This window comes from Melospiza melodia, chromosome 1, assembly GCF_035770615.1.
Source record: "Melospiza melodia melodia isolate bMelMel2 chromosome 1, bMelMel2.pri, whole genome shotgun sequence".
NCBI lineage: Eukaryota > Metazoa > Chordata > Aves > Passeriformes > Passerellidae > Melospiza > Melospiza melodia.
In genome coordinates this window covers 43,109,397-43,115,737 of record NC_086194.1, presented here as the reverse complement: position 1 = coordinate 43,115,737, position 6,341 = coordinate 43,109,397, and the positions used below count along the sequence as shown (strand labels likewise).

Sequence of the window (6,341 nt, the reverse complement as noted above, 5' to 3'; positions counted from 1 at the left end):
ATATATATATATATATATATATATATGTATATGTATATATATATGTATGTATATATTTATATATATATATATATGTATGTATGTATATATATATAAGCTGCCTGTTTCACTGATCAGGTCCCTTTTCCTGCTGGTTAGGTTTGAAAGTTGTGGTTGTTTCCCCCATCCAGTAACCAAGCCCCAAGCAGCCGCTCGCTCAGTCCCCCACCAGCAGGATCAGGGTGAGAATGGAAGGATAACAGCTGGAAAACTCATGAGTTGAGATAAAGACAGTTTAATAAAGTAAAAACTACACACACAAATAAATGAAAACAAATAATTAATTAATTGTTCCTCATAGGCAGCTGCTGTTCGGCCACCTCCAGGAGAGCAGGGCTCCATCATACATGGTGGTGACATGGAGACACAAACACCATCACTCCAAATGTCTCCTGCTTCCTCCTTCTTCCCCTACATTATAAACTGAGCATGATGTCCCAAGGTCTGCAATATCCCTTTGGGCAGTCTGGGTCACCTGTCCCAGCTGTGTCTCTTCTCAGCCTCCCAACTGCATTCCCAATTCCCAGCCAGTGTGGCACTATGGAAAGCAGAAAAGGCCTTGGCTCTGTGCAAGCCCTGCTCAGCAACAATAAACACATCTCCGCGTTATCAACCCTGTGTTCAGCACAACTCCAAAACACAGCTCCACACAGGGCACTGGGAAGAAAGGTAACTCTACAGCCGAAAGCGGCACGAAGGGTACCAGCCCTCACACCAAGAGCGCTCTGACTTTGGACAGACTCGGTGTGTCCCACACTCGGCAGCGCAGGCAGCGCTCAGGCTGGGCGGCAGAGCGGCCAGAGAGACACAGCTTAATGCAGTGCCTATGGAGGAGGGCGGAACCTGCAGGCGGTGAGAGGAGAACTGATTCTTCAGGAAAGACCGCCTGTCGCCGTGCAGTCCGACAGACGGACACACGGACAGGAGACCTGGGACAGGAACGGGAAGGGACGGGCGCCCTGACGCCACAGCGCATGCGCGCGGCGGAGCCACGGCCACGCGGAGAGCGCGTCCCCGCCGCCCCCCCCCGCTCCGCCCCGCGCAGGCGCAGCGGCGGCGCCTCGGCGGCTTCCGGGCGCGTTGGGGCCGCTCCGCCCTCTCTGCTGCCGCCGCCATCATGGTACGTGCGGCCATGCCCCGCTCCGCCGGCCCCGCCGCTTCCCGCCGCGCTCCCGCCGCTTCCCGCCGCTTCCCCCTGCCGCCCCAGCGCTCCCGCCCGCACCTCCCTGCGCCGGCACCCGCGGCGGCAGCGGCGGGGAGCCCGCACCCGCATGAGCCGCGCTGGGCCGGGGCCGCGCTCCGCGTGTGGTGCGGGCCCGGGCAGGGCCGGACTCGGGGCGCCGCGGGAGCGCGGCCGCTGTGCCCAAGCGTGGGGGTTTCGTGCGGTCCGAAAGCTTTGCAGGAGCTGCAGGGAACGTAGAGGAAGGATGGGGTAGGACTGTGTGCAGGAGCGTGTGGTGATGGGCAGGGGGGAATGGCTTCAAACCGAAAGGGAGTAGGTTTAGATCAGCTAGTAGGAAAAAATTCTTTACTGTGGGGGTGTTGAAGCATTGGAACAGGCTATCCAGAGAAATTGTGGATGCCCCATCCCTAGAATTTTTAAAAACCTGGATGGTGCTCTGAGGAACCTGGTGAATATATCCCTGCCCACGGCAGGGGGTTGGGACTAGGTGATCTTTGAGGTCTCTGTCCAACCCAAACCATTCTGTGGTTTTTTGGGAGCTCTTTAAAGGTTCTCAGATCCTTGAATCTGAAGATGGCCTTGGGTGTGTTCTCGCCTAACTCTGTCCATTCCTGCCCTCCCAGGTGTTCAAACGCTTCGTGGAGATCGGCAGAGTTGCCTTCATCTCCTTCGGGCCACACGCTGGCAAGCTGGTGGCCATCGTGGATGTTATTGACCAAAACAGGGTAAGTTGTGAGTGTTGCCCCTGGATTTCCTCCTTTCTGCCTTAACAGAGGCTTGTGTGCTAAGGTATGTGTGTATTGATTTCAATAGAAATTCTGTTTTCAAATAAGCAATTGATAGAAGGGTAGGGTTTAACAACTTGTATTTGATACCTTTAGGAGCACGCTTTTGCCCCCCAGCAAGTGATACATCCCCTCTCTGCTGTGTTTCCTTGGTGTAGAAGTGGACAAGGGATGTCAGTTGGAATCTAAACTTATTAATTAAATGGCATTAATGTATATATAAAGTGACTATTTGGGGTTGGGGACTCTTCCAGTGCACATCTTAGTTTTGTCCACTTTTTTTTTTTAATTCAGTTTGGTTTTTTGTCAAAGGCAGGCCTTCAGTTCTTTTTTTTTTTTTTCTGTAAAGCTGGGGTTGTACAGGCAAGATTCAACAATCTCCACTTCTGTCTGCTTAATATGTGTTTCAGTTTGGGATGAGTGTTGTCAAGATACTGTTCATACATCATTAGGCAGCAGCTGTCTAAATCGAGTGCAGTGAGAAATCTGCTGCAAAACCCCCACATTTGTTTCCCTTTTCCAGGCACTGGTGGATGGCCCCTGCAGTGGTGTCAGGAGGCAGGCCATGCCCTTCAAGTGCATGCAGCTGACTGACTTTGTCCTCAAGTTCCCACACAGGTGAGCTGGCATCTTTCTTGACCTGCCTAAAAAACCCCCACGCTGTCACCTGATGGGTGATCCTTGCTAAGTCTAGAAGGTTCAAACAGTAGTGGATTAACAGTAAAAATTTGGCACGCTGTGATACCATAGTTGAATATATTTAGGTTTTCATTGCCAGTGTTGGCTGGTAGCTGCTGTTAAAGAGCAAAGGAAGTCTCACAGCAGTCAAGGCATCTCACAGGTAGTTCTGTGGTGGATGGTGTAGGGGAAAGCAGGGTAAATGCTGCTGCAGCTTTGCTTTTGCTACTGCTTCAGTCGCCTTCAGGCATTAAATGGGCTCCCTGCTTACAGAACTACACTAGGACTGTAGGAGGCTGAACTCATTCTGTTCTTTTACCTCAGTTAATGTATGAATTTCTGTAATTTAGAATCAGAAAGGGGCAGTACTTCTGATCCTGAAGCAGTGCTAGGAGCAGCTGCTCATGTGAACAGGGAGGTGGCTTGGGAGCAGATCCCAGAGGTCCATGGTCAGTGGCACAGGGTCTGGTTGGTGGCCTGTCACCTGTGTGTGGTGTCCCACAGGGTTCAATACTGGGCCCAATATTGTTTAACTTATCAGGGGCTTGGATGAAGGGCAGATGCCTCCTCAGCGGGTTCATTGGTGACACAAAGCTGGGAGGAGTGGCTGATATCCCAGAGCGCTGTGCTGCCATTCAGAAGGATCTCAGCAGGTTGGAGAGACAGGCAGAGAGGGAACTTTGGAAGTTCTACAAGGGCAGGTGCAGGGTCCTGCAGCTGGGGAACAGTAATCACGAGCACCTGCACAGGCTTGAGGCCAACGTGCTGAAAAGAGCCGTGCAGAGAAGGACCTGAGGGTGCTGGTGGACAGCAAGCTGTCCCTGAGCCAGCAGTGTCCTGGGGGCATTAGGAGGAGTGCAGCCAGCAGGGTGAGGGAGGTGATCCTGCTCTGCTGAGGCCACACCTGGAGTGCTGTGTCCACTTCTGGGCTCCTCAGCACAGGAGAGGTGTGATCTTCTGGAGCTCAGGTGGCTGAGCACTGGAGCACTGGAACAGGTTGTCCAGACAGGTTGTGGTGTCTCCCTCACTGGAGATACTCAGGAACCCCTGGACACAATCCCGTGCCATGTGGTCTGGGATGGCCCTGCTTGAGCAGGGAGGCTGGAGTTGGTGACCCCAGTGTGGTTCCTTCCAACCTGACCCATTCTGTGGTTCTGTCAGTGCTAGCACAGCACTTACTCAACAGAATGTCAGTTAGGCCACAGAGATGCATGTGACATTGACTTAGATAAGGTGTCTGAAGTAATGTAGAGGAGTCATCTTCCCTTGAAATGAATGAAATTTGGGAGGCCAGCGTCAGGGAGAACCTTTTTTTAATAAAGACTGTGAATATGATTTTGTGACTGTTCCCATGCAGCGCTCGGCAGAAGTGTGTGCGACTTGCCTGGGAGAAGGAAAACATAAATGAGAAATGGTCAGCGACAAGATGGGCCAAGAAGATTGAGGCCCGAGAAAAGGTAACAGTGTTTCACTGAATGAGGAGCACATGTACTGCTTCTGCTGTGTAAAATTAGGAACAGTCTAAAGGCTGCATGATTTCAATAGCAAATTAAAATTTTCAATAGCAAGTTAGGATTAAAGGTAGACAAGGCATAGGTTTTTAACTTACCCGTTTAAACGTCTGATATTTTAACAGTTCATGGGGTTTTGTTCAGTTGTTTCTGTAACAGCCTCTTTTCCTGCATCCTGGGATGGTGCAAAGGCCTTAAATTGTGAGCTAGTTCCAGAAGTGCAGCTAAACATCATTTGGAGATGATCAGTTACTTTAGGAATGCTTTGGAATGCTGAGTTGTACTACTTGCATATATCAGAGTTTCATGACTGATTGTTTTCACACAGAAAGCCAAAATGACTGACTTTGATCGCTACAAGGTGATGAAAGCAAAGAAAATGGTAAGTGTTTGAGTGCTGCTTCTTCATGGGGTAAAGCCTGTAGCTTTCACTTGGGAGTTGCATCCAGTGTTGGTAGCTTACTTTCACAGCTGGCTTGGGTTATGGGATGACACTGTGGGTGTGAATGCCTTGAATTTTCCATGCTTTTTTGTATGGAGTCACCACTTTCTTCTGTAGTTGGTCAGACTTGAGCTTGTATAATCCATGTGTCAGTCCTCCCAAGTTACAGCTGAGGATGGAATTGCCAGCTGATAAAATCAAATATTCTGGATGGGTAGCTGTTAGTATTTCACCCTCTAATGAAAATCATTACACATGAAATATTGAGATGCTTGAGCTACTGGCCAGAATGATAGTGTCCACTTGGTGTAGATTAGAACAGTTTTAGGTGGAATTTGACATTTCAGATACAGTGCGTGGTAAGGGGTGATAATGAAAAAGGCAGAATCTGAAAGCTTAGAATTTGAATTAAGGTACAGTATTTGAACTCTTGCTCTTCTCATGCTGATGAACTGTAAATATTTTCTTTTTTTTTAACAGAGGAACAGAATCATCAAGCATGAAATGAAGAAGCTCCAGAAGAGGATTGCTGCTAAAAAGGCCAAGAAGCCTGGGAAGGCAGGGAAGGCACCAAAGGGCAAAAAGCCAGAGAAGGCACCCAAGGCTAAGAAGCCAGAGAAGGCGCCAGCACCCAAGGCACAGAAGGCACAGAAATAAAATGAACTTCTCATTATGTGTAACTCTGTGTCCTTGTTCTAATTTTAAAATTACAAACATTTGATTTAAATTTAAATCATACGTTTGTTTTTATTTCTAACCAGGAGTGGTTGTCTGTCTTATTTTTTAATGTCCAAGTGTTGGATTCTAGTACTCCCCAGGAACATGCAGAAATGCTTTTGCCATGCTGTGCCCAGTAGTCAGTACACAATGCCAGTTGAAATAATTGCATTTCCAGTTATTTGGAGTAGGTCACATCCTGACATTTCAAAGCAGTCTGCTATTGGAATTGGTTGGGAATGTACAGTGTTACTTGCAAAGTCTTGAGTGCAGAATACATTAAAATAATCACACTAATGGTTCTGTATAAATTCAGGCATATGCTGAAAGGATGTATTCTGGTTAGAACTAATTTCCACTATTTAATCAAAACCATCAAATAAAAGGGAGCATGACCTAAAAATCAGTTCATTTGTAACTGAATTGCTCAGTTTAGTCTGCATTGGAAAATAAGGTTTACAAATCTCAGTGTCAGCATCCATGTAATTTTCTGTGTTTCCTCCTGTAGTTTCTTGGCAGGAGATACATTTTCTTCACATTGATTGGAGAAATCTTGTAAAGTCTGAGATATCTGGTAATTTAAAACCAATTTTTTTTTCAGTCAAATATAAATTGAAGGAGGAAGTATCTATTTTAAACAATCAATTTGTGAGGCCTTTATATTGTCATACACATACTCAAATATATGTTGTCAAGTACACTGATAAGCTAAAATTGCTTTAACTATTTATATGGTTAGTGCTTCATTTCAGCCAACATTAGGCATACCCAAACACTTAAAGGAATACAGTGTTGTCTTGAGCTATTTATATACCCTTGGAAATAGAGCTCAAGCACATGGTTGATAGGAGGGGATATAACTGCTGAGGGAAAAAAAATCAGAAATTATGCAAATTGGGACTAAAAGCCATGTTCAAGTGTCTGGAGACCTTGATTTTAAATTGGATTTTGAAGTGATTAAATCCACCTACTCTGAAACTCTTTAA

General features: G+C 47.2%; 1 protein-coding gene across 1 annotated transcript; it reads left to right on the top strand.

Moving 5' to 3' along the window:
• Positions 1 to 865: 865 nt before the first annotated feature.
• On the top strand, positions 866 to 5,371 carry RPL14 (ribosomal protein L14). Its single transcript, XM_063160707.1, has 7 exons — positions 866 to 891; positions 940 to 1,159; positions 1,846 to 1,947; positions 2,531 to 2,625; positions 4,043 to 4,142; positions 4,525 to 4,578; positions 5,119 to 5,371. The coding sequence occupies exons 1-7, from the start codon at positions 866 to 868 to the stop codon at positions 5,293 to 5,295; spliced, it is 774 nt and encodes a 257-aa protein (XP_063016777.1). The 3' UTR covers positions 5,296 to 5,371.
• Positions 5,372 to 6,341: the final 970 nt, after the last annotated feature.

Bases quoted from the DNA above. Each gene is read 5' to 3' on its own strand.
- RPL14 (XM_063160707.1), top strand. From the start codon at position 866: ATGGAGGAGGGCGGAACCTGCAGGCG. The intron at 1,948-2,530 runs GTAAGTTGTGAG...TCCCTTTTCCAG, and splicing joins ATGTTATTGACCAAAACAGG to GCACTGGTGGATGGCCCCTG. The intron at 2,626-4,042 runs GTGAGCTGGCAT...GTTCCCATGCAG, and splicing joins GTCCTCAAGTTCCCACACAG to CGCTCGGCAGAAGTGTGTGC.